General features: G+C 40.6%; 1 protein-coding gene across 1 annotated transcript in view; it reads right to left on the bottom strand.

Moving 5' to 3' along the window:
* Window positions 1-6606: 6606 nt before the first annotated feature.
* Window positions 6607-26882, bottom strand: part of fam120c (family with sequence similarity 120 member C) — a 32252-nt gene continuing 11976 nt past the window's right edge. The window contains exons 6-17 of the mRNA XM_042492322.2: window positions 26479-26543; window positions 25869-26143; window positions 23745-23907; window positions 23537-23620; window positions 21911-22082; window positions 20441-20690; window positions 19566-19680; window positions 18171-18380; window positions 16944-17184; window positions 15884-16019; window positions 14823-14886; window positions 6607-13758 (exon numbers count right to left, since the gene is read on the bottom strand). Coding sequence (XP_042348256.1) covers window positions 13501-13758; window positions 14823-14886; window positions 15884-16019; window positions 16944-17184; window positions 18171-18380; window positions 19566-19680; window positions 20441-20690; window positions 21911-22082; window positions 23537-23620; window positions 23745-23907; window positions 25869-26143; window positions 26479-26543 — 2033 coding nt within the window. The 3' untranslated portion in view covers window positions 6607-13500. The remainder of the gene's footprint in view (window positions 13759-14822; window positions 14887-15883; window positions 16020-16943; window positions 17185-18170; window positions 18381-19565; window positions 19681-20440; window positions 20691-21910; window positions 22083-23536; window positions 23621-23744; window positions 23908-25868; window positions 26144-26478; window positions 26544-26882) is intronic.

A 26882-nucleotide genomic window follows, 5' to 3' on the forward strand; every position in this document is an offset into this window, starting at 1 on the left:
CTTTAAAAATAAAATAAAATAAATTTAGTAGAATAAAAACGACAGGACAAACAGAGAATAAAAAAAACCCAAATAGAATAAAATACAAATTAAATGACATATAATTAAATCAAATACAAATATTAATCTAAATACAATAAAAAACCTAAATTATTAAAAAAAACCCCAACATATTATATACTAACAATAATTAAAATTTTTTCTTTGTGCCTGTAGCAATCCATGAAGGAATTTCCGCCACCAACTGGTTTAAAGAGTGGATATGATCTTCTAAAAAAATAGATTGAATGAAATAAGACTTAAAAAACAAACAAAAAACCCATAAATCTAAAAAAAAAATAATAATAAATTGAATAAAATACAAATAAAATTACAATACAAATAATACAGAATAAAAGCATAATTGCTTTACATAGAATAAAATTAAATAACATATCAATAAATAAAATAAGATTTTAAAAAATCTGAAAATTGAATAAATTAAAACAATACAAATATAGTAAAACAAGAAATTATATTTTGAGTTTGGCAAATGTAGAATGTAATGTAATAGAAATAAAATATCAGGCAAAGCAAAATAATTGAATAAAACGAATACATACATATATTTATATATACATATAAATAAATATATATATATATATATATTCTCATTTGCCTCAGATAAAAAAATAATAACACAATACTCAACATTTACAGTTATGAGAGATATCTCCTTTATTTGAATGCAAATACAGCTTACATCATAAAGACAACAGATTACAATGGATAATAATAATAATAATGATAACAATATCAGGAATTCAGGCAAAACTTTACCAACACTCAAGAAAAATTATAGGAAAAATAAAAATACAGCAGCACTTAAGTGTTGCAGTATTATCATTAAAACTGTGGATTTGCTGTCAGGGCTCCCAAACCAAGATCCGATTATCTACATCTGTATCCACTTATAATAAACATTTTTTGTTTTGGGCACTGTTTTGAAATTTTACATAGAAAAATCTTCTGTTTTCATTATTATCAGGCAATTTTTGATAATAATACTAATAATAAACTTTTTATTAATATAAACTAAATAATTTGGATTGTAGATTTTTAGTTTCATGGATCAAAGTAATAAAGAAAATCAGTAGATTAATCTGGTTAGTTGCACCCAATTTAGTTTAATATCACCAAGGACAGCAGCAAATGAGCTTTTTTTTTCCTTTGAAATACTGACTTCGTTATTAAAACATAACAAACGTAAAAGTTTTAGCATTACTTTTAAATTATTGTTTAAAATATATTATTTTTAATTTTTATTATTATTATTATTATTATTATTATTATTTCAATTATTAAATTTTATTCTGTTTTTGTTAAATTATCTATAAACTATGAAGAAACAGTGGTGAAAAGCTACATACCGGTAGGCAAAAGTGTAAATATGACTGTATAAGTTGCTGAAAGTGAAAAAAAGTTCATAAATGATCAGAACTGCTCATTAATTTTCTGCTAATTAAATAATTAGAGGATTGTTTCAGCTGTAAATAAATAAATAAATAAGTAATACAAAGCCCCTGCACCTTTAAGGAAAGGTTCACGCTGCGTTATGCTGCCACACTGTGGAAGGCAGTAAGTTGTATAGTTGTATCTCCAAAATAGGGGCAGCAATATCCCACACCCCACAACAACACAACTTACTACCTCAGCACAGCACGGCGACTGACACGGCCGCCCGCGCACACGCTGCCAAAACGCCAAAACGTTTCAATCTTAAATTTCTATTTATGGGATAGTGGAGTTTTTTGAGTTGTACGATGTGCTTATTAACAGTCATTGTATTACAGATCAGCAACAAAATGTATTTTAACCAACTAAAAAAAAATAGTAAATATAATAAAGTGTATGCTTTATCGGGACTATTTTCACTTTCCTGGCTTCAGACAGTTGTTTTCAACGGAAAGATATCAGCAGCTTCAGCTCCCCATCTTTGCTCTCGTCAACAGCACCAGACTCCATTAACAAAAACAGTCATTTTCGCTGGCTGAACACAGGAGCTGCTGCTCGACCGCTGCTTCAACCCGCTGGTTAGTTTGTGTTACTGTGTGACTTCAGTGAATCCAAATTAACCCTTTTAAATGCAGAAGTCTCACAAAAACACAAATAAAATATCTATTTGAGGCAGCGGCAGACCAGCAGCTCCTGTGTTCAGCGATGTCAAATCGCAGTTTTTCTCAGTGGAGTCTGGTGCTGAAGAGAGCGATTTTATTCATTTCTCAGCTGGAAATCAGCGTCTGACGTTAAAGTGAAGCACACATGAAATGTTGATTTTTTTATGCATTTTTTTTCAGAGGCTAAAATACATTTTGCTCCACAGCAGTGCTTTGCTAAGTTTGCTGACGAAGCGTGACGACTGATCTCTCCTGTATGTAATATGCTGCTTATGAACAAACACCTCATAAAACCCATCTTAAAAAAATCCAAACTATCTCTTTAAAGCATATTTTTGTCTTTGTATTGAAGCTACAGGATATCAATGCTGGCACAATAACAATATATTAATACTAACAATAGCACTGTTGGTCACCAAGGGCAACAGAGGCTTCAGTCACCGTGGCAACTGAATGCTAGGCCGGCGGTCTCCGTCCAGCAGGTGATGGTTTCGGTTGCCGTGAGAAAGACAGTAGGCTGTATAGTTATCTCCCAGATCTGGTGTGATCCTAAAACTATACAAACTACTACCTCATCCCACAGCGCCCCTCTTTCTTCTCTGGAGCCCAAATTATTAAATACGTTTAAATTTGAAATATAACTGCACAACGGAAAATAAACAGTCCCTGTAAAGAAAAAAAAAACATTATCCCACTAAGAAAATCTGCTTTCAGTCAATAAAAGCAGAATCAGAGTTTCTCCACGTTTCTTTCTTAATGTTTTCTTTAAAAATCGGCAGAAAAATTAAGTTTGAAAAAAATCAAAACAAGTATTTAAAGTTGTATGACCTGTCCAAAATTTAAATAAATAAATAAATAAATAAAGTCCCTCCCCTGTGCTTAAAAATTATTTGACATGCTTCCCCCTTTTTTTTATAAATAACAAACAGTCCCTTAACTCATCTTGGAGGATGCGGAGGGCGTTTGCTTTATAAATTGGTGGTAAAATAAACACAAAATATACCCATTTACAGTTCTATGCTGTCGGAAATGTGAAAATCTGATGATAATTTCTGTTTTTACAGTTTCTGACTGTAATAAATTGTGTCATTTAAAGAAAACATGCCTTAAACAGGCGGTTAAATAAGCACAAAATAAAGCCATTTTTTATTTCAGGCCCCCAAAAGCCAGAATGAAAAACACAACTCCATCCTCAGAGCTTAAAAAATTATTTGACACAACTCCTCTCTCATGAATACCAAACAGTCCCTTATCTTATCTCGGGGGGATTTGGAAGACATGTTTTCTTTAAAAGCAGCAGTAAAATAAATATAAAATACAGCCATTTAAAATTTTATGTGTTAAATGTTAAAATAATTTCTGTTTTTACAGTTTTCTGCTACAATAAATTGTGCAATTTTGGGATTTTTTAAGAGTATCTGTCTTTCAAATACACCCATTTGGAAAGCATGTTTTCTTTAAACATTTCAACATCAGACTCTCAAAAAATAATTTCACATGCGTCCCGTATCATGAATAATAAACAATCCCTTATCCTGGAAAACTTAAATCTGCAAAAAAATAAAAACCACATGCAACCAATTTAGATTTTTAATTTTTAGAGTTTTTCTCCACGTTAGTCCTTTCTGTCTTAATAAAAAAATAGCGATAAAATAAGTACAAAAACGAAGTATTTAAAGTTGTATGCCACTACCCTCCGCCAAAATAAAAAACATAAATCTCTCCTCCCCAGTGATTAAAAAATAATTTCACATGCCTCCCACATCATAAATAACAATCTTGGAAGATATATTTTTTGTTTGTTTGTCTGTTAAACAAATCAGCTATAAAATAAATACAATATACAGCCATTTAAGCTGTAGCCCCTCCCCTAAGCCAAAATAAAAAAATTAAAAATAAGCCCATTGCAGTGCTTAAAAAAATATTTGACATGCCCTTCATCCCATAAATAACAAACAATCCCTTATATTGGAGGATGCTGACATTTTTTTTTTTTAAGAAATTGGTAATAAAATAAATATAATATACAACCATTTAAGATTATATGCACCACCCTTAAGTCAAAATTTAAAAAAACATAAGCGCATCCCTAGTGCTTAAAAATGATTTGTCATATAATATATATAAATATAATATACCATTTAAAGTCGTACGCGCCTCCCCTAAAATAAAGGTGTATCCCTATTGCTTGAAAAATGATTTGACATGCTTTCATCTCAGTAACAAACAGTCCCTTATCTTTGTTTTTTTTTTAAAAAACAGCAACAAAATAAATATACAACCTTTTAAACTCGTATGCACCTCCCCTAAAATAAATAATTTTATCCCTATTGCTTAAAAAAAAAAATTTTTCCCTCTCATAATAAAAATCAGTCCCTAAATGTTAACTTGCTCATTTTTAAAACGATAACCAGGACAGAGAATAATCTGAAGAGGTGACCAAATCTCACAAGATGCTGTGCTCCTCAGGAGGCGTCCTGTCCTTGAGGAGGGTCTCCAGGGGGGACAGGGAGAACCTGGGGACCGGGACAAAAAAAAAACAGGCTATAAAAAGGAGGACACGCCGAGCTGGCCTCTCCAGCAGCGCACATCAGACAGCCAAATCCCCGCTAACGCTTTCTGCCGTAGCTGGTGTCCTGAACCAGGCTAACAGGCTAACACGGGCTCCATCTCAGCTGCTCCAGCTAATAAACATCATCTGCTGATAAAAAAAACTCTTGTTTAGACGATAATGTCTGTTAAATGTGTAAAAACGAGTTTAAATGTGGCCGGTTTGGCTCTGACTGCAGCGGCAGACCTGAAGTCAGATATCCAGCTAGTTAGCCACACAGTGTTATCGGGCTAGCTGACAGCTAGCTGGAATTGGCGGTTCTCGACCTCTCGGTCCGCCCGCTGTCACGTCCCCGCCGGCCGCGCACCTCCCGCCGGGCCCCGCGGCTGTCGGTGCTCCGTCTGCGTCAGTGACGGTCGGTGGTGTGGAGCTCGAGACGGACGTTAACTCGTGAGCGGTATCGACCTTTTCTCCGCACAGGTACGGCAGCGGCGGCAGCGGCGGCAGCGGTGAGATGTTTCGGAGCCTCGCTTCACCACGCCAAAAATCACGTGACCGCCCCCCGGACGAGGCCTCGTGACGTCACGCTCGTGTCAGAGAGGTGTCGCGCGTTACATTGTTAAAAACATATATTTATACATTTATTATTATTAATTATATTAATCTTAATATCACTAGTATTTGTATTTATTAATATTAATAATAATAAACATATGATAATAATAATGATAATAATATATAAAATATTATTATCTTTATTATTCGTAGTATATTATTGTTGTTAATAATAATAATAATAATAATAATAATAATAATAATATAATTGTATGATTAAAAAGACATTTGAGGATTTGTTTGTGATCTTTTTTTTTTAAAATTGCATTATTTTGGAAACGTGACCACCCCCCGAACGAGGCCTCGTGACGTCACGCTCGTGTCAGAGAGGTGTCGCGATTTACATTGTTAAAAACATATATTTACACATTTATTATTATTTATAATATTGATGTTAATATCATTAGTATTTGTATTTATTATCTTTATTATTATCATCATTAATAATAATAATAATAATATAAAATATTATTATCTTTATCATTATTATATTATTATTATTATTATTATTATTATTATTATTATTATTATTATTATTATTATTATTATTATTATTATTATTATTATTATAATACATATATTTGTATGGTTAAAAAGACATTTGCAGATTTGTTTGTGATCATATTTTTTTTTAAATTACATTATTTTGGAAACGTGACCACCCCCCAAAAATGTTGGAAATATTTTCTCTAAATGTTATTGTTCTACATGTAAACTGAAACAGTATCATGTTCTTTTGTTTAAAAAACAAAAATAAGAACGTGATGTTAATCATAAAATAAATCGATTAATAGTTAAAATACTCTTAATAGTTGTTAAAATGGTAAATAAAAACATAAAAATAAATATATAACATAAATAATAAAGAAATATGTTAAAAAATAATAATGAATCTAGTAAAAGACTACAATTAATAATAGTTAATAAATAAAAATAAATAAGTAAAATTCAATTAAAAGCCAAACTACAAAGGCAGATGGAGTGTAGTAATGAAAAGTTACCTCACCGTGACTTTTAGGACTTTTGGGACTTTAAAAAGATAAAAGCAAATCTGATGAATAACTAGGACCGAGACTTTAAAGAGCTTCAAAAACTAATAAAAAGATCACAGTAACCTTTGACCACCAAAATCTAATCAGTTCATTTCTGAATCCAACTGGATGTTTGTGCCAAATCTTAAAAATTCCCTCAAGGCGTTCTTGAGATGTCTCGTTCAGAGATATGTACGTATTTACAGACGAACAACCCTAAAAACATAAAAATCAAGACACAGGACACAAGACGTACTTTTTTTACTAAAAGAATAAATTTTATTTCAGCACTGTAAGTCATTTCCCAACCAGTACAAACATGACTGCCATCTTTGTCTCTTTCTGAACCTTTCCTCCCCTCCCTCTGTGAGATCAGACCACCAACAGCCAGACAAATTTAAAAAAAAAAAAAAAAAAAGCTTTCTTTTTTTCCCGTCTTTCCACAAACAGTCCGGTGCTTCCATAATGCTAACAATGATGACAAATTATACCAACCATAATTATAACAGCAATAATGATGATGATAATATTTCTATAACAATAATAGTATGGGTAAGTTTTAACCCTTTTTCGCTGCACAGGTAGTTTCGAGTGGCCCTGGGTACTGAAGTACATGCATCGGTACACGAATGACAAGAAATAGCCCAAAATGATCAACTTGAGCCTCTCACTGGGACTCAGCGTTGGAGGGGCGGGTCAAACTGGAGCTTGGGGGCTGTCGGGGGTGGGGGGTGGCAGTGTAGAGAGAGACAGACAGAAAAGGGACCTTTACTCAAACTGGACAAGATGCTGCGAGAAACCTGCGAATAGATCAGAGCAGGTACAACACAACCGATGACTCCTTTCCACATTCTGTACGACAGACAATAATACTGTTTGACTTCTACAATACAACATAGTACATCTCTATTCTGGGACTTTTGGTTCTCTTTAACATCGTCAAGCTCTTCGGAGGCGCTCCCATTTGCGTAGGCAGTGAGGCAGGACGCTTTTATGCGCTGGACAACTCTCATCTTTTCACCGTCTGTCACAGAGAGGGTGAATTTTCCTCGCAAACACTTCAGCTGAGATTTAGAAACTGGAAATCAATCCTAAATTTTTTTTATAAAGCTAAAAGCCATGGGTTGTAATTTTGTTGACAAGACCACAGGGTCTTTTTACGGCTGCAGCGGTTGTTATATCGATTAATCGAGTCACAGTTCAGAGTCTTAAATGCCACAAAATTAGCGACGCCTTCAAATGTCTTGTTTTGAGACCTAAAATATACATTTCATCGTCACATCATTAAGAAATGAGGTTAACAATCATGTTGAGCTCAGATGAAATTAAAGAGAAAACCAAATATTAATTCAAGAGCAGGACGGTAAAATTAGATGTATGGAAGCAAATGAGAGACATAAGTAATATAATATTAAAATGTAATCATCACTGAATTCGAAGCATTTTACTCTAAACCATGTGCCTAGATTTGTTGGGATCACCTCTTTGAAATTAAAATTTATTTCTTTGCAAATTCAAAAGCTGAAAACACGAAATTGCTGGGTATTATGAGAAAAATTACATCAAAATAAATAAATAAAGTATTTAGTAAATTTTATTCCAATCTTTGTAAATAATATGGTGTAACAATCATGACACATTGGCACATATTTCGTTTTACTGTCCTGCTATTCCGTTTGACTTTTCTGCCCGATTTCATCTGAGCGCAGCATTATTCACTTTATTATCTAAAACATTATAAGAAAACAGAGAAAAATGTTTGTTTTATTGAACCAACAGTCCAAAGATAACACAAAATTCTCACATTTCAGACGCTGAATGCAAATGTTTGGCATTTTCGCCTGAAAAATGACTCAAATTATTGATTGGCTGTCAAATTTGTTGCAGTTTTATTTTTTCGTGAATTGAATAATGGATTATTGAACTCATCGTTGCAGCTCTGAAAGAAAAGCTGCCAGTGGAAAAGCTGGAGCTGGAGCAGTGGTTCTCAACCATGCTGACTTTTCATTTTCATACAAAACCAAATGGCACCATTATACCGTTCCGGTGTCTGATTTTAGACAGCATGCCGGCACTGTGGAATCAAAGGAGGCGTGACGTTTAACACAACAGTGTTGGCCTCTAGTGTGACGTATTACGTAGGCGTTGGCAGCCTTTACAAACATTAACAACGACAAAAATGTCAACAGCAATCATTTATTGTCTGTTATGCGGCGGTTGATTTCATCCTCTGCTCGGAGAGTAAGGAGCTCCTAGACTTTGTTTTCCCAATTTTGCAGACATTTCGTCCGCAGTTCTTCTTCTTTGACTTAGCCGCTAACTGCTATCAGCTGTTTTTTAAATCTGTCGTGGTGAGTCGCGTGCATATCTCGCTGTCATTCATCACACCCATCCTGCCAGCTGTGTTTTTTTATACAGACACCGTTGCGGCAGCTACCACCTCCCGTGGCTGCTTAAAATTCTGTTTTGTACCTTAAATACAGAACGGCAAGGCGGCATAATGGCACGATATTCCCGCTTTGAACAGGAAGTGAAAAAAGGGCTATGGAGCATCAATTTAGGGTTGACAACCACTGAGCTAGAGCATGTTTCCTTAAAAACGGCTGCAGCTGCAGATTAATTAATTTTTGAAACAAGTTTGTTCACCACATAGCTGAATTATTTGAATATGACGTCTATCAGGACGCAATTAATCTCAGATTTGTGCTTTGAGGAGAATTCAGCCTCTTTTAGCAGCCTCCGTGCCCACATATACGAAAAGACTCAGCAACAGCAACAAGTTGCTCTTTCAGTCTGAGTCCGGGAAGTTAAAGGCAAGTTCGAGAGAGCACAACAGTTACATGTAAGAAAAAAAAATGCAAAAGAGGGCGCCAAAACCCCAGCGTGACTGAAAGTGTGTATTAGTGTCGATCTGAGCGTGTGCGGTGGCTCACGCAGCCTGAATTCAGTCAATGATTACACTCACTGTCCACACAAACCGTCTTTCCCCGTCTGTCTGCGTCTCCACGAAAACCACAGTGTTAAAAAAAATAAAAAATAAACAAAACATTGTTACCTCACAGACCTGTCAGGTAAATCACACGTGCTGTAATGTCATTTATATATATAATCATCAGAAAACTTGTTACTCGGGGGGCAAACCGTCGATGGCGGGCGGGGCGGGGCGGGGCGGGGACTATAGGGGGCTTTATGGGGGTAGACGGGGATACTAGGTGTACTTTGGTTCTCAGGTGTTTACAAGAGATGTTTCGCTGCTTTGTGCAAGGGCGCAGAGTTCAGCTTAGATTGATCATGAGTCGACCACGAAATCGTTATCAGGGATATTATGAGAATAGTGCAGACGACAATTTTTCGAAAAACGGGCAATATTTACTTACGTACATAATAAACGGTGGTCTAAAGATGCCATATAAAATACAGGTAAGGAAAATCGCAATCATTACAGTTCAAATCTCTAGGTTGGCTAAGCGTATTTCAGTACTAACTGAAGCAATGGTAGAAGGATTAGATTAGAAGATGTAATAACATTAAAAATAGTAAGAAAAAACACATTTGCACAATTGAATAAAACCGTATTTTTTTTCTGATTTTTTTTTCCAGACTCTGGCTAGATACATACAGAAACTGATTATCAACGTTAATATAACCTTTACTGTTAGTTGGGTTGATTAAGGGGCGGGGCAGCCAGAAGAGAAAAAAAAAAAAAAAGAGATAAAATAACGGCCAATAGAAACGGTCCTAAAGAGCTAAAAGGAGAGGCAGAGAGGGAGGTGAGAGGAGTGAAAGAGAGAACTGAAACACAGGAAGTGATGGGAGGGTTAAACTGTGTGTGAAGTGTGTATTTGTGTGTGACTAATGGGAATCAGTGTGAGTGTGTGTGTGTGTGTGTGTGTGTGTGTGTGTGTGTGTGTGTGTGTGTGGATGCGTTGTACTCTAAGATAGAGAAGATTAGGGGGAGGGAGAGAAAGTGTCATAGCAGGGTGGGGGGGCGGGTTTAGGATAACAAGCATAAAAATCACTGATCAAATATCTATCGAACTAAAACAGACAAGGACGAGAGAGGGACACTACATCATGTATTGTGTTGACTTTTTTTATCCATACTAGCTACTGTGTAACTCAGGGTTTAACATCTATGTATCTGTGTATGTGTGTGTGTGTGTGTGTGTTCGTGTGTATAGATTTCTGTGACACCTCTAACATGTATTTTTAATCCGTCCATGCAAACTTGAAAATGTGGGATTTTATATATATATTTATATTATTTTTTTTTTCAAAATCCAGAGTCAGTAGAATGTGTTACCAAAATGATCTCTGATGAACTGACGACCACTCCACTGGGAACTGAAACTGCACAAAATCACTTCAGCACAAAAGCAGAGAGAATGCTGCTGGTAACAAATGCAACTGAATACCTGTTTGTTATCGTGTGTGTGTGTGTGTTTGTATATGTATATGTATGCATGTATATATGTATATGTGTGTGTGTGTGTGTGTGTGTGTGTGTGTGTGTGTAACTGGCGAGCGAATCGAGAGAGGGCATCGTATACCGGATCACGCTCTGGCTCGCCGCAGAAAAGCCATCTTCTAACAATGTACTGTTGCGATACACATATTTGTACTAATGTCAAAAGTTGAAAGCAGTTACGTATATGACTCCTAGTAATTCTAGACTTAGTATTTCGGCCAGTGGAGCTATATTCTCTAGCCTAGTCTTGGTGTCTGTGTATTACAGTCCTGTGTTAAGCCCGACGCTTGTTACCTACTCTTAACCTAAAAACACCGACAGCACAAGCGTGCTTGTTCCCGACCAATAACGACCTCTGATTTGGTGTTGGTGTAAGAGACGGCGGCGCGGCCCAGCCCCCTGTGATGACGAGCGTAGGCCTACACTCACGGCTGGGTCAACTGTCATGGTTGAGTTCATAACTGAGGGGATGTCTGACGCGACTACATTAACACTTACATATATAGTCAGGGTTTTTTCCTTCAAAACGGCATTTCATAAGAGCTTTGTTCCATGTCAATTTTGTGGCACACGATCGAGCACAAGTCATCAACATAGTAAGAAAATAAGGTGCTTCTTTGTTGACTTGCCTTTTTCTTTCTTTTTTTCTTTAACATAGCGAGCTCATCCTCTCGTAGTAAGTTTATAGAGATAACAATGTTCGTGGCCAGCGTCTCTCAGGCAGTATCTGTCGCTCTACTGCTTTGACGTCTGCAGTTGTGCTACCAGCTATTGTTGTATTTCCGTAGATGAAACCTACTATGGGGGGACACATCTCATTCTCTACAAACATAAGTGCTCTAATAAAACATTATCTTAGAAAGTCTCAGATTGTGAGCGGCACACTCGGGTCCGCCGTGAGGCCTCCCTCTCTCCTGTCATGTGATCCGACCCGTGAAGCCTCCGCCGTGTTCGGCCGAGGTGCTTCAGGGCCGGGAAGTGCTTCCTGCTGGTCTAAAGTGACACACCAGAGCTCCTCTGGGCTCATGGTGCTGGGATATGGTCACCACCAGAGGGTGGGGGGGATCTTTGAGGCTTGGTCGCCTTCGTCCCCTTTTATATCACCGGCTGCCGCGGTCGGCGAGCCGTTTTTTTTCTTTTTAAAAATACACTTTGGAAATAACTTTTTAGAAACGTGAAAAGATTCCCAGGAGTCCTTTCAGCTTCATTGCAAAGTTCATGATTGAACGTGTGAGGCCAGTCTGCAGGGGCACTCTGCCTGGCAGCAGTTACCCCAAAATTCCTCTCCGTTCGTTTCCATCTTTCGCTGGGCAGCATCATTCTTTTCTTTTTTTCTTTTTTGGCCTTAAACTCCAGAAGGTGCCTCAGAGTTTTTCATTTCTTTATCACCTGGTAGAAGACTGTCCAGTGTGGTTTAACATTTTTTAAAACAAAGTGCTTCTTTGTCTGAAACCACTCTGTTCACATTCTGACGTCTCGCAAATAGATCTCTACCTTTAAATGTAGCTCTACATGTCATAATGATTTACTTAGGCGCGGGGGACACCCCTCTCTGACCGTCAATTCACCTGGATAGGGGCTTGTTCAAATTCAATATATTTAAATACAACATTAAGTGCTTCTGTTGGGATAATACAATCAAAGCTTTGGGAGAAAGGGACAAAGGGGATGGGAAGATAATAATGCACTTTTTTTTGGCGGAGCGGGGTAATATTTTGCATACTTTAGGGCTTAAGGTGCATAAATTCATGGGGTCTCTCAGCACAGCTAAGCGCTAGGCTTTGCTACATGGGTCAAAGTAAGATAGCACGCTAATACCATGGTGGTGCAGAAGTGCTCCTGTGATACATAACCAATCAATCAATAAAAGGGGTTCGTTGCTAGTACGCACACTAAGATCGTGTGTTTAGCAGGTGCTGCTGGAGTGCGGGTGACGGGGGGTGGGGGGTCACTGCACAGAAGAATCACTTTGTTAAAATCTTACTCACACACCCAGAGTCAAACTCTCTGGACATCGCTCCGAATTCATTTAAGACAAACCTCACACGAGATGGCTATGGCAACAAACCGCATCCGCACACAACTACCGACCATGGCGACCAGGCCTAGATGCTGTAACCGTGGAAACCACATCCAATCTGTCACCGTAACCGCATGCTTAACATCTGTGTGCAGAGATTAAAACAATGGGACCATTAAAAACACAAAATAAGACATTTTAACTGTACAGATACCCATAATTAGGAGGAGGGGGCGTTTAAGTGGTGGGTTGTAATATGGGGGTGGGGGGTGGGGCTTCAAGCTTATTTTACTCTGAGTGCAGGGGGGGAGGCGTTTAGGATTTTTGAGGGGTGGGGCGCTTACAGACTCATGGAGAAAACCTCTCTTCATAAAACAATGTGAAACCACATGAGAAAACTAAAAAGGAAGTAACGGCTAACTGCTTCAGCCTATCACATGGAGCAGCTGGGAGGAGGAGGAGGAGCCTCGCCTCCTGCTCAGACGAGGAGGAGGAGGAGGAGCCTCTCCTCCTGCTCAGAGGAGGAGGAGGAGGAGCCTCGCCTCGCCTCCTGCTCCATGTGATAGCGTGCACAGATAGCAGGCGGGGCTACAAAAACAGGGAAAGGCAGTCAAACACAGAGAACTCTCTCAGAGCAGTGCGTCCCGGGAAGGACGCCTTCACTCCTCTTTCTGTAGCGCTCCGTCTGACGGGCAGTCGTCAAGGCAACAGGGGGCCTCCACTTCCACCCCCTCTGATTGGTTGTCTCTGCTGGCTAAGGCACACGGGATTGGCTGGGCCAGGGGGGCCAGCTCCAAGGGCTGGCCGATGGCGGAGGCTGCTGAGCTGCCGTTCAGCTGCTGAGTTGCAACCTCTGGCGTGGAGGCCGCCTCCTCTGAGGGCTTTGGGGGACTGCTGGATGGGGGCGGTGGCGACGTCTGGATGACAGAAAACAGAGAATTTAAAATGCAGGAACATCACAAAGAGGGAAATATAGCTGTGATCACTGTTCATGGAGAAAAAGTAGATTAAAGGGATAGTTCGGATTTTTGGAAGTTTTGCAAAGTTGGAAGTTAATTTTTGGTGGCTGGCTCCAAAATCTAGCAGCCTCTCGAGTGAAGCAAATGTAGCAGCCACTCTCATATTTTACCAGCATTTGGCTGGTGCTAATTTCCAACCCCTGCCTGTCAGTGTATTACACACAGTAGATGTCAGTTGGCATGCGCCCATTTTGGAGACGCAGGCGCAAGTAAGCTAAGCAGTGTGCTGCTGTGGGCGGGGTCAGCAATTTAACAAATTTCAGGTCACCTAAAGAAGTCCAGCCTTAAATGTTTTACATCAGTTTAAGCGCTATTTTGAGAGTATTTTCACCGCTTTACCTTTCTGTCAAACAGCCCATTTCAAAGACGTTAACTGTTTCAGTTCTCCATCTATGCTCTCATTAATACCACCAGACTCTTGAGAAAAATAGTAATTTTAGCTCGCTGAACACAGGAGCTGCTGCTTGTTTGCTGCTTCAATCAGTTATTTTGTTGTGTTATTGTGTGACTTTGATGAATCCAAACTAATCCTTTTAAATGCCAAAGTCTCACAATAACACAAATAAAATAAGCGACTGAGGCGACGGCAGACCGGCAGCTCCTGTGTTCAGAGACGTTAAATCACTGCTTTTCTCAGAGGAGTCTGGCTTTGAAGAGAGCGATATAACAGCATCATTTATCAGTTAGAAATCACTGTCTGACTTTAAAATAAAGCGATTAAAATACTCTCAAAATAGCACACACTTGTTATTATTTTTAGGTGGCCAAAATACACTTTGCTGCCGACCCTGTCTGCAGCCTTCGATGGCTTCGCTTTCAGACTTTAGACGTCTCCTCCAAACTCGGGAAGTGTCGACTGACAGCTACTGTAGGTTATATAATGTCTATGGTTGAGTACTCAATGCAGCACCACTCAAAAATAAACTGAACTATCCCTTTAAAGGTCTTTGTGTTAATCGTACCTGTGATCTGTTGGTGGGTGTCTTTTTCACCCCCCGTACTTTAGCTGGAATCTCTTTACCCCTCCTGTGATCAGACAAGACGTGAAACACAACAATGATCAGTTTTCTGCTTTAGGGTTCGATCCCGTCAGAGTTTCAGACACATTTCACACAACATCAGAAGCAAATCTTTTACTTGAGCAAACTTTGCTAAAATTGAAAGGTGTAGGGATGACTGTCTTCTAGCCAAATTTGGCGAAACTCCCTCAAAGCTTTCATGTAATATTGCATTCACCAGAATAAGTGGACGCAGAGTCACAGTGACCTTTCACCCCCAAATTATAATGAGTTCACGTGGACGTTTGTGCTAAACCTGAAGAAATTCCACCAAGATATCACGTTCATGAGAATGGCACGGACGGACACAACCCGAAAACATAATGCTGGCTATCGTTGGTGTGAAGGCGGAAAATCTGACTGAGAAACAGACTTGATCTTCCTCCTGATCCTGAAACAGCCGTTCGAAACTCTAAGTCAATGACAAAATTTTGTCGATCCAGTATGAATTGGTCATTAGAAAGACAGTTATTCTGAAAGTGTGGAACAAAGAGATATCCCTGTTTTCAAACCGGGCTTAGAGGTTTCAGGTGGACAGTATTCATGCCAGGAAACACTGATTAATGTCATGCTAGAGATGGACGCTCCGGTGTTAAACATCATGCATGTCATGCCTCCTTTGAAGCCGTGATGCAGTGTACAATCACACACCGGAGCAGCATGGTGCCACCGTCAGTTGGTTCTGTGTGAAAGTGCAGGGGCGGTATAAAGGGGGGACTTTGTTGCGGCCCGATAGCGCGATCTGTGTAAAAGCAGCTAATGACGAAATATTATTCCATGTTTTGGTTATGGACTTCTCAACCAGGTTCATAATGAGTACAAATATAATGTTTTTATCACGTTGGAAGGCTGGTGGAGTAATGATACTATAACTACACAAAGAATACTTTGAGTATGTCAAAGATCAACATTAACTTCATTCTCAGTCATCAGCCTTATTGATTAAACGTCATCATCTTACTCACCCTCTCCCTGCTCCCACTGACACCACCTGCATGTTGAACCCCCCTCTCCCACGGACTGGTTTGTTCCCAGCCCACTGGCCGACGACCATACCAGCGATCTCCAGTTTCCCTCCCTGAGGTGGGATGGACTGAAGGCCTGAAGACAGAAGAAAAGAAGTGACGACTCAGACTCTTCTCACTGTAGAGTCTCAGATACCGGACCACAGCTGTGTCCCAGTTCCACACGGCTGTGTGCAGTACGTCCTCTATAATGTTCCTTTACAGGTTTGTTGTAGTTAGTTCACAAGAATTTAGAATATTTACTGTTTTATATTTACAGGAAACTAATGCAACTAAATGACAGAAACCAGGCACCGTATATCTGGAGTGAAATGAGGTCTACTGTCTCTTTAAATGGAGGCTTTCATTAAATTCATTCAGATTTTATTCAGCACTATAGCTCAAATGCAATATTTGTATTCTAGATAATATTAAAAAACGAATATATCAGCTCTGCTGTTCAGTGAAGTAAAATTACTGTTTTTCTCGGTGGATTCTGGCGTTTTTGATATAACGGTTTCAAATTCCAGTCGGTACGGGTTGTCTTACGGCGTCTTAGTGGTGAAAATATCCTGAATATAGCATAAGTTACGCTTAAACTGATATTGATTTTTTTTAGGTGGCTTACAACGAATCAATGAAGGCAGAGTTTGCTCAGTTTTATTATATGTACGTGACACGCCCATTTTTTACCTCGAAGGTATTGTAAAAAACATTTCGATTGTAATGCGGTCTATTTCATAGACTGTATAAATAATATAAGATCATTGCAACTAGCAATGAAATGAAAGAGGGCAAATCTCCACCTGCCTTGGTGGAGTCGGACATAATTCCATCACTAAGCCGATTCTCCCGCAGTGCTTGTATACTGGGACAAGGACAGCAGTCCAAATAAAAGCCGTAACCGCGCTGTAACTGTAGCTGAGTGTGTAGTACAGAATAAGGACAAAGCGAAGATGATGTCTGCATCGATCTAAATGTCAAAGAATGATTGGAAGAAAATAAGAAAGCATCTCTGTACCTGGGAAGGCTCTGGGTCTGTGCTGGGCGGGGTGGTGTGGATGATGTGGGTGATGGTGGGGAGGCATGCCGCCCATGGGGCGAGGTGGGTAAAGAGGAGGCATGGGGTAGAAAGGGGGCACCATGGCAGGGGGGAGGAAGGCAGGAGGTGGAAGAGGAGGGGGAGGAGGAGGAGGGCGGGACAGGTTGATGCCCTCGAGGATTGCCTGACGCATCTTCTCCACTTTGGACACCAGCTCCTCCTGCAGAGCAGAGAGACGGCGGTGACTGATGCAGCTACAGAGTTACTGATGTGAATACGACCAACGGCCTGAGAGCGTCTGAGCGGAGACACTGAGCGGTAGAGATGACCCAAGATGAGCTTAAGGATCCATATCTGGGAAAATCAAACACGGATCTTTTCTTTACTGAACTCTTCAGAGTTTTGTCCTCCTAAAGGTGCTTTTAAGGTTGGGCATGTGACACTTCTGATGCTCGACAGAAATGAAACAGCCGTGGGTTGTTTTTTAATAAACGCTTAAGTCTTCACGGTAATCATTAATTCATATACCAGTAATATAAGCTTAAAATATTTAAAGTTTTGAATCAGGAGCTTCAGCATTTGAACCCAGGAGCTCCTGAAAATAAGATGGATTACATTTAGACGGCTACAGCAGATATTATGTGTCAGATAGTCTCTCTGGGACAACTTTTAGAAATGAGTGGATCTTCAAGCGATTAAAAATGCAAATAAATTGCAACTGGATTATGTGAACAGCATATTCTAATCCTCATTCGCAGAAAAAACAAACATCTCTGAGCGTTGTTCAGTGTGCTCGGGCAGAATAAAACCTCCGTGGTTTCTTGATAAAAAGTCAATGCACAAACCCGCGATTTATAAATATCACATTGAGCTCCCCCTCTGGCCTGCAGCCCCCGTTCTGTGGATGATAAACGGGCCGCAGACTTCACTCTGTATCAACGGTGAAAAAGGAAATACACCAAGTGCTGCTGGACGGAGCAGCGAGTGACAACAACCCGCCCACATGCAACAGTACCGTCTGCTGTGGAAGCGCTGCACAGATCGAGGGTCTATGCACATGTTCGTAGGTGTTACTTCTGGCTCCACAGGTACTATACCGAGAGCTTAAAATGCTTTTAAAACTGAATTTAATTAATGGTTAATGAAAAAGACACACATTCATTATATCCTCCGTTTCTTTCACCTTCCTGCCACAGGATTACGTACCTGCCCCTCACACATGTCCAGCAGGGCGGCCCTGTCCCGGGCGGCCCGGGCCAGTTTGCTCTGAAACAGTTTGCCGTCAAAAAAACCCCAGGGGCAGCAGTGTTCCCATGGCAACGGCTGACCGCACACATCGTTGATGAACAGCGCCGTGTCCACACCAGCCATGAAGAGAGAAGCCAGCTGCACGCCGCGGGCATCCACCTTCTCCACCTGACAGCAAACACACCGAAATAAAACACTTTTAAACTGTGGGCAGAGACGAGCCGGAGAGAGGAGAGAGGAAGTGACACAAGATCATGAGGTCTTGAACACATTAGATGTTGTACGTAGCTTTTAACACCAAAATCACTCAAATGAGTTTTAATAAAAGAAGTGGAGTTAGACTAGTATATTCAGCAGCTGTACCACCAAGTTTGAGGATGCATTACAGCTCATGTATACTTAATACGCCCTTTACGTCCCAAAATAAATACGTTCGTTTTAAATGCTGTAAGTCAGAACAGTTGCTGTGTAGATGGCCCCTCAAACATGCCAGTTCTGCCTCGGTATCAGCGGGTACACAATGTTTAAGGACTCCGATCATGTCCTGACAAATTTCACTAATATACATCACTTTATAAAAGATTCATTTCTTGACATTTCACAACAGAAGAAGGTTTTAATAGTAGTTTATCTTCTAAAATTACGCTAAAAATCACATATTTACAATAACAAAATCTTGTTGCTGATCTATTTGCTTTCAGATCACAAACTGGGCTGAGACTCTCCTCCTCATGTGGTCTCCGTCCAGTCGTTCAGTCCACTCTAGAGTCTGACTGATACCTTTCAGAGAAGCCAAAACAAAGTTTTATTTGCTCCGGCAGACGTGTGTGTGATCCTCCTCCCGTTCAGACAGATGACCAGCCGGCCCGCTGTGGGTCAGTCATTATCTAAAATAATGCAGGTTTGATGCTTACGTCGGGGATAAGACAGCGAGCGCAGACCTAGCTTTGTAAAGAGGAGCGCTGTTCAGGCATTTTCAAAAAACAACGAAGATGACAGCAGCTCATATGAAACTTTCTGTGAGAGCACGACTTTTAAATTCTGATGGCAAAAGCGGATATACTGATGGTGCACAGTCGCAGCTCATCTCTACACTGTTGTCTTCTTTCATTTGTCCGCTGCTCAGTGTTTTGTCACTCTGATTGGTCGTAGGGCTTGTTGTTCACGCCCTCCAGAAATTCCCAAACAAGGAAAGGGACTCCAGACTGATTTTTGTGAGTTGATCAGGGGATGTCAGGCTTTTGAATTAAAATGAACTAATTAGGACTAAAATGAGAACTGTGAGCGGAAATATGAGTATCTTGTGATCAAGTGACTTATCCGAAGACGAGGGAGTGAGGAGTGGGGCCTCACCTTGAGCTCCTGCAGCTGGTCGGGTTCGTAGAGCTGGCTGGAGACAGCCTGAGCCAGAAAGGCATCTAGCTCATGTCTCTGGAGGATCCTTCCTCCGGGCCACTGCATCATATACCTGAGAGAGAAGGAAAAACAAAGCTAACTTTAGAGCAGAGTGGCAGCGTACTGACGTCAATAGTTTACAGACTGAATTATCACCGTGCACTAAAAACATTACAAGGCTCTCAAAAAAAGAAATGAGTGCTGAGTCCAATAACGTGACTTTAGTACCTTAGTCCGGGAGACTCAAATGGCTTTGCTTTGGGGGCCACTTTCATAAAATGACAAAAGACCAGGGGCCATTTGGGGCAGCAGCCCCATACATGTTTCTAGGGATTTTAGGACATTTCTAAGATTTTAGGACATTTCTAGGATTTCAGCATGTTTCTTGGATTTTAGGACATTAGGGGCTTAGCTACGATCTCTGTCGGGGAGTATGGGGGATCCTCCACTGTCTTTTCTTTTTTTTTTAAAAAAAAGCAAGCTCTATTTTAATGCTGTTTTATGCACTCTGGCACCTTAAGTATACTTAAAGTATTAAAACAATTCCCAGTGTGATTCACTTTATCTTTATTGTGAATTACCAACATGATGCCGTGCTACAGTGACAGCCTGTTGCAGCAGTTCACATTTGTGTGTTTTAAAAAATTTCCTGGCAATCAATAAAAAACATCTATCCATTTAAAAATCGTTTGGGGGCCACCCAGCACTCTATTGGGGACCAGATTTGACCTGCGGCCGAGAGTTGAGTATCAGTGCCTTAGTCTTTATTCTCACACGTCAACAGCGACTCTGTGATGATCAGTTAACATAGATGTCCACATCACTCATCGTACCTGAGCACGCAGCACATGAGCAGCAGATGCTGTGGGACCTGTGCTGGGTTGAGGAGGGCTGGGCAGTCAGAGCGTAGGCAGGCCAGGAAGGCCCTGGTTCTCCTGGAGCGGTCCTCGCTGGCACGACCCAACCACAGCCGCCGCAGGTTGGGGCAGGTCCACTCCCTGAAACACAGGGCCGGGACCAGCTCCGGAGTCAGGGCCGACTTGGCTTTACCGCTGCTCCACTCTTTGACAATCACTGGAGGAACTGTAACACAGAGGCAGGAGAACGGTGTTGAAAACTCAGCGCTGGTCCACAAAGCAGCCAGCAACATTTTTCAGTTGTTCCCAACGAGGAGAGACCGTATGCAGCCGCCGAGTAAAAGCACAGCATCCAGCGTCTTTCTTCAGAGCTCCGCGGCGCTCTCGCGTGTTCGCTCCGAGTGACCTTAGTTGAAAATCTCATTACATTTCAGAGAGGTGCTTGGGATGTCACTGCCGCCTCTTTAGCTCAGCTACCGTCACAACAAACACAGAAAAGCCCATTTATTGGAGCAGATCGATCAGACACTAAAAGCTGCTGAATGGTTGTCGTGCTTTTACCACCATACATGTTGTAAACTTGCCGTTAAACGAACAGTTCAGATTTTTTTAAAGTGGGTTTTACAGGGTACTTATCCATGGACAACATACTACAAACAGTCAGTCAGCACACCCCCAGACTGGAGAGACAGGCTGGAGTCCAACACGCTTAACCCCTAAATTCTACCAGGTCCATCAACGGTGCATTACGGCCTTCACACGGCCTCCAGAGCCAACAGCAGAAGTTCTAGACAATGCAGGTGATTCCACCGCACGCACATCAGAACGTCTCAGCAGCGTTACAGACGCTGCTCGCCACTCTGCTCAACGTAAAATACGCGCCAAGTCTATTTTTGCCGGAGACAGCATCCACAAAAAAAAAGAAATTATTGGACAATCAATGTATGCAGCCCAGTTATTGGATTAAGATGTGACGTTATGTTATAGGATCCACGAGACTCAACAAAAGAATCGATAAGCTCAAACTCAAATCGATTTTCGGGCTGAAAAAAAAGTGGACCCGGGTCCTCAATAGAACTGGGTTTTGATCCCCGTCTCTTGTTAACAAAGCGTTACGTTAACTGTTGTCATAGAGACTGTTTATACCTGGTTCTAAAATGTGTTTCTGTGACCCAAGCAGCGCCCAGAGGACGATGTTTCAGCGTTCATGTAGGCAGTAGAAAAAGACCAACTCGATTCCAAGTTACTGCATTCTCATCCACCACAGAAAATATAATCTATATAGCTACTGTTATCTCGGTATTGTAGATCTGTGGAAAGCTTTAACCTTTGGCTGGATTCCCAGAAACACATCAAAGATTAGATGTGAGCGTACGTACAGTCCACACACTCTCCTGTCCTCCGTACTCCTCTCATCTACTCACTCCACTCAGTCCCGGGACCTACCTTCCAGGGGAGCCCTCTTGCGGAGAGCGAGCCTCTCCAGGCGGCGGTGCGTTTCAGCCAGACTGAAGAGGACGCCGTAGGCATACTGTCTGGCAGCACGGAACAGCAGAGAGGCAGGAGGCAGCTCCGAGTTACACTCATCCTCTATACACACTGGCATCTTCATCTCTCCCTGCAGGAGGGCGAGGAGAGGGAGAGGTGATCACAGGGAGGCTCTGATGTCCATTTTTATAACCTTTCCAAGATGACTTAGGGGCCTTGCAAAGGTAAAATACATGCAAGTAGAGACAAGCACTCATCAGCCGCTTCATGAGGTACACCTGTTCAACTGCTCCTTAATGCAAATATTTTATCAGCCAATCACATGGCAGCAACACAATATGTGGTTGTTGATGCCAGACGGGCTGGTTTGAGTATTTCAGAAACTGCTGATCTATTGAGATTTTCACGCACAACCATCTCTTTACAGAGAATGGTCCGAAAAAAAAAAGAAAACAAAAACCCAGTGAGCGGTAGTTTTCTGGGTGAAAATGCGTTACTGATGCCAGAGGTCAGAGCAGAATGGCCTGACTTCTTCGAGCTGATAAAAAGGCTACGGTGACTCAAATAACCACTCGTTACAACCGAGGTTCGCAGAGGAGCATCTCTGAACGCACAACGTGTCGAACCTCGAAGCAGATGGGCCACAGCAGCAGAGGACCACACCAGGCGCCACTGCTGTCAGCTAAGAACAAGAAACTGAGGCTACAATTCACACAGGCTCACCAAAACTGGACAACAATAACAACGACTTTATCTACATAGCTCCTTTCATAACAAACAATCAAAGCAAAGCAGAAACGGGATACATAGACGACTATAGAACAACGGAAAGCCAAACAGTCCTATTGAACCCAAGCGAGAAGAAACTAGGACAGAGTTGGGATAAAATTAAAACCAGAGGACAAATATTGCAAGACGCAGGACACATAATGTCCATATGAAACAATAAAAAAAACGACCAAAAATAACAACGACAGAAATGATAAAAGCAATCAAACTACAAACAAAAGGAAATAAAAGAGTTAAAACATAAATGAAAATGGTAAAATAAATAGCGGTTCAGGGGGTGGTGGGGCTGAGTGGTGTGGGGGGATATTTTTTGGCACACTTTGGGCCCCTTAGTACCAACTGAGCTTTGTTTTAATGCCACAGTCCACCTGCGTCTTGTTGCTGACCATGTCCCTTTATCCCTTTATGATGCACCTTCTTCTGATGGCTACTTCCAGCAGGATAACACACCATGTCACACGGCTCATACCTCAAACTGGTTTCCAGAACATGACAATGAGTTCACTGGACTGAAATGGTCCACAGTCACCACATCTCAACCCAATAGGGCACCTCTGAGATGTGCTGGAACGGGAGATTCACATCATGCCCGTGCAGCCGAAAAATCTGCAACAACTGCGTGATGCAATCATGTCAATATGGACCAAAATCCAGCAACATGTTGAATCTTTGCCATGAAGAATTAAGGCAGTTCTGAAGGCAAAGCGGGTCCAACCCGGTACCAACAAGGTGTACCTAATAAAGTGGCCGGTGAGTGTACATAAACACAATAAAATCAAGAACAAAATTGTTTACCTTGGTCAATATGTGATAAATCTGGGGATACATCAGTCCTCTTCTGTGTCTGTGCTCAGCTACACGTAGAACCTCAGCACTGACCTGAAGAAAACAAACAAACAAACAAACAAACAAACAAACAGGAAACATGGTGACAACTTTTCAACAAGACTTAAAACTCTTTATTTGGTTTGAATTTTTGTTTAAATCTCTCCTGGTGACACACCTGAGGCAGAGGAGGTGTGGTTATGTCCATGTGACTCCGCGTCGCCATAGACAACAGTGACGGAATGTTTGACCCGCTCCCGTTGCCTTGGGAACCGTCTCCAGAGGCAGAGCCCCCCCTTCCAGCAGGATCCTCCCACCGAGAGGGCTTGTCCGTCAAATGGCTGAGAGAGAGGGTTCATGGGAGTGTTTAGTCATTCAGCATGTGTGTGCTGATACACATCACAGTTTCTGCAGACAAAACACTTCCTCAAACAAATACATTTCTACCAATATATTTCCAGGACTTTTCCATGACTTTGAGGCAAATGTTAAAGACCATGAATTCTCTGAAATGACCATCGATAATCCTTACTGGTTCTTTATTGCTATTACTAAAAATATAATGAATTCAGAACAGCATTAGCACTGAATATTTAAATATAATTTATGGTCTGTTTTTCATTGATGAGAGGGACGGGGAAGCGCAAACAGGTATATTAGGTATATTAAATCATTTTTCAAGCACTTGGGAGGCATCCAACTTTAAATTTTGGTATTTTGTATTTATTTCACTGCTGTTTTTTTAATCATCTGAAAATTTGGAGCATTTTTTTCTTCAATTATTTATTGGTGACCTAGAAAAAATTAAAAAAAAAAACATTTTATGAGTTTTATTTGGTTTTTGTTTGATTTAAATATCACCAAAATAACACTATTTATCACAGCCAGAAACTGTAAACAAAAATTATTGATGGATTTCAATTTCCTACGGTCCTTTAACACCTCGTGTTTTATTAAACAGGTTCTTGAAACAAATTTCCATGACTTTTCCACAACTTTCAGGGTATACTTGATTTTCAAAAGACTTTTTCAGGCCTAGAAATATTCTATTTGTAATTTCCATAACTTCTCTCGGTTTTTCATGACCGTATGAATGCTGGAGTTTGATGCTTATTGCAAAAAGGATATTAGCAGCAACATGAGCTGCTCAGAAACTTAACACGGATGATAACACGTCCGAGGTGTTCCTATTCAGACTTTTAAACTTTTTTGAGAACTGATGGGTCAGTAAAACATGAAGAGACAAAAACTTTAAAATCTCAAGCGCATCTCTGCTCCTCCTCGTCCTCCTCCTGTAATTCCTCAATCTCTAAACTGTACCCTCGCTACTTCACGCTGTAAGCTTGTTGACAGAAAGCCAGCCAGTCAACACGTCTATAACTGTGTCCGAAATTATTCACTTATTCACTACTCCTGACTCACTCTATCGTGAGCTCATCTGCAATTTAAAACTACACATTCAGACTTTTACTTGCTTGCATTGCTGTCGCACATTAAAATAATGCCATATAATCGGCAGCTTGTGGTCAGTCTATAAGAAAATACTGACATGAATATTTGTGTACTATACTGAGTGTACTTTCCCCAAATTAATACTTTGCGGCCGTTTGTGTTGAGATGCGTGACATTAAACATGACGTTTTACTGTCAAACGGACGGGAGGAGAGAGAGCAGCCTGTCCTACGGACGTAAGTAATTTTCCATTAAATATTCTACATATTAAAATTTGTTTTACCAGTTAGTCATGTATCAACATGTTGATATAATGTGTGACGTTATGCATTACACCATTGCGGCAAAAATCATGACTAGTAGTAATATTAGTGTTATTAGCCCTCTTTTGTACAGCTCTAGAGAAAATCATCTGCAGATTTATTTTATTTTTTATTATTTAAAATTTATTTATTATCATTTTAATTTTTTTAAATAATTTTATTTCATTTTTTATTTTCACGTGCACATTGATAAATGCAGAGCTTTGCGTGAAAATGACCGTACATCCAACTTTCTGTCATACATTTCTTTTGCAAAGTAGGGCCATTGGAACATTATGCTTCTTGTGTACTTTCTCAGTTTGGCCTCTCGCATCATTTTAAAAGTGGCTCTGTGCGAAATTCAGACTTGTCTGCACACGGTTCTCAACATGGAGGCAGCTGAGCCAAAAGACAGAAGCCAATCATGCACATGATAAAAAAAGAGACACGAGACGCGAGACACGAGACGCGAGACACTCTCGAGCTGCGGATAATTAACACCTGATCGGGTGTGAATGCAGCCTCAACACGACTTGTGTGCGTCTTACTTTGCGTTGCTGTCGTTGGGTTCATCTCCATCTGATGACGATGAAGGAGACGGAGAGGGACCAGACTGGGTGGCGGTGTGATGATTGGGTAATCGGTTTCCCCCCTGAGTGGAATCATATGGAGCCGACCAATCAGAGAAGCCCATCTTGTTCGTAAGCGAGTCGTTGCAGTCTTGGGACGGTGGCGGCGCGTTCTGGAACAGAGGGGTGGAGCCAGGTCCGTATGGCGCATTTTGATAGGGTGGCTTTAACCCTGGAACCTGGGGGGGAGGGAACTGTGAGAGGAACAGGAGAAAGAAAATTGGATTGAAAAAGGATGAAAAGGAGGAGGAGGGAGGAGATTTCAGGGACATGAACTAATACTGTCCTATTTTATTTCAGATCAAACCAGAAGCATCTAATCAAGGCTGGTGGGAGGATTTGAGACGGGAAAGGACTGCGGCCTCCTCCTCCTCTCAGCCAGTTTTTCCCCTAAATGAGCACATGCCACAAAGGGATTTCAAAGAGCAAAAACTTAATCCACTCGGCTACATGTAGATTCATGTAGAGAGCAGGGAACAAATTACACACACATCAAAGAGGACAAAGGATTATCGGGCTAAGAATCTACCTGATTTTTTCCAGGCTGCATAGGTCCCATGTGGCCAGGTGGTCCCCCAAAACCAAACCCAGGTACTGAGCAGGAAGAAAACAAGGACGTTAGTGAACATTTTCTCTTTAAAAACACATATTTAGAGGGCAAAAAATGATTGCATTTTGGCGTAGACCAGTGTTACTCAAAATGGGGCTTTTAGACCAAATCTTGCCACCAATTCTTAGAAATGTCCTAAAATCTTAGAAACGTCCTTAAATCCTAGAATTTTCCTTAAATCCTAGACACATCCAAAAATCTGAGAAAAGTCCAAAATTTTTTAAGAAATGTCCTGAAATCCTAGATATGTCCTACTATCCTAAAAACTTCCTAAAATCCTAAAAATGTCCAAAACTCCTAGTTATGTCCTAAAATCCTAGAGC

Source organism: Plectropomus leopardus, chromosome 9, assembly GCF_026936395.1.
Source record: "Plectropomus leopardus strain MGB_pleo_1.0 chromosome 9, ASM2693639v1, whole genome shotgun sequence".
NCBI classification, from domain to species: Eukaryota; Metazoa; Chordata; class Actinopteri; order Perciformes; family Serranidae; genus Plectropomus; species Plectropomus leopardus.